We start from the raw sequence: 453 nt of genomic DNA on the forward strand, positions 1-453 counted from the left end.
CCATCACCTCACTACCTCCACTCACCCATCTTACCCACAACTCTCCCCCTCCTCTGACTCATCTCTTTTCCAATACTCTCATCCATCTCAGACTCACTTTTTACTCAACACTCTCTCACCCACCTCTCACACTCATTTCTTACCCAACGCACACTCATTCAACTCTCACTCATTTCTCACCCATCTCGCCCTCGACCCTTCCTCACCTGGACCTGTATGAGCCAGTCCACCAAAATGGCTCTGGTGCGTTGATTAACAGAAGGGTGTGTGGAAAGGTAGCTTCTTGTTCTCAGGTGTCTTCTCTCGACTTCTAGCATGCACTTCATGACATCCTGGAGAGGAAGTGTAGACTGATTTTGTGCTTTTGAAAGGGTTTTGTTAAGGTTATTATTATTTTTTTTTTTCTAATTATAGTGGACATGTACATCTCTGGATTTGATTGTTAGTGTTAGA

General features: G+C 44.2%; 1 protein-coding gene across 1 annotated transcript in view; it reads right to left on the bottom strand.

Annotated features, from left to right (window-relative positions):
- The window catches only part of LOC119587343, a gene marked incomplete in the record, with an annotated part of 21,840 nt that overhangs the window by 17,205 nt on the left and 4,182 nt on the right, over positions 1-453 (bottom strand). The window contains 1 exon segment of the mRNA XM_037936090.1: positions 207-332. Coding sequence (XP_037792018.1) covers positions 207-332 — 126 coding nt within the window.

Source organism: Penaeus monodon, chromosome 22 (genome assembly GCF_015228065.2).
Source record: "Penaeus monodon isolate SGIC_2016 chromosome 22, NSTDA_Pmon_1, whole genome shotgun sequence".
NCBI lineage: Eukaryota > Metazoa > Arthropoda > Malacostraca > Decapoda > Penaeidae > Penaeus > Penaeus monodon.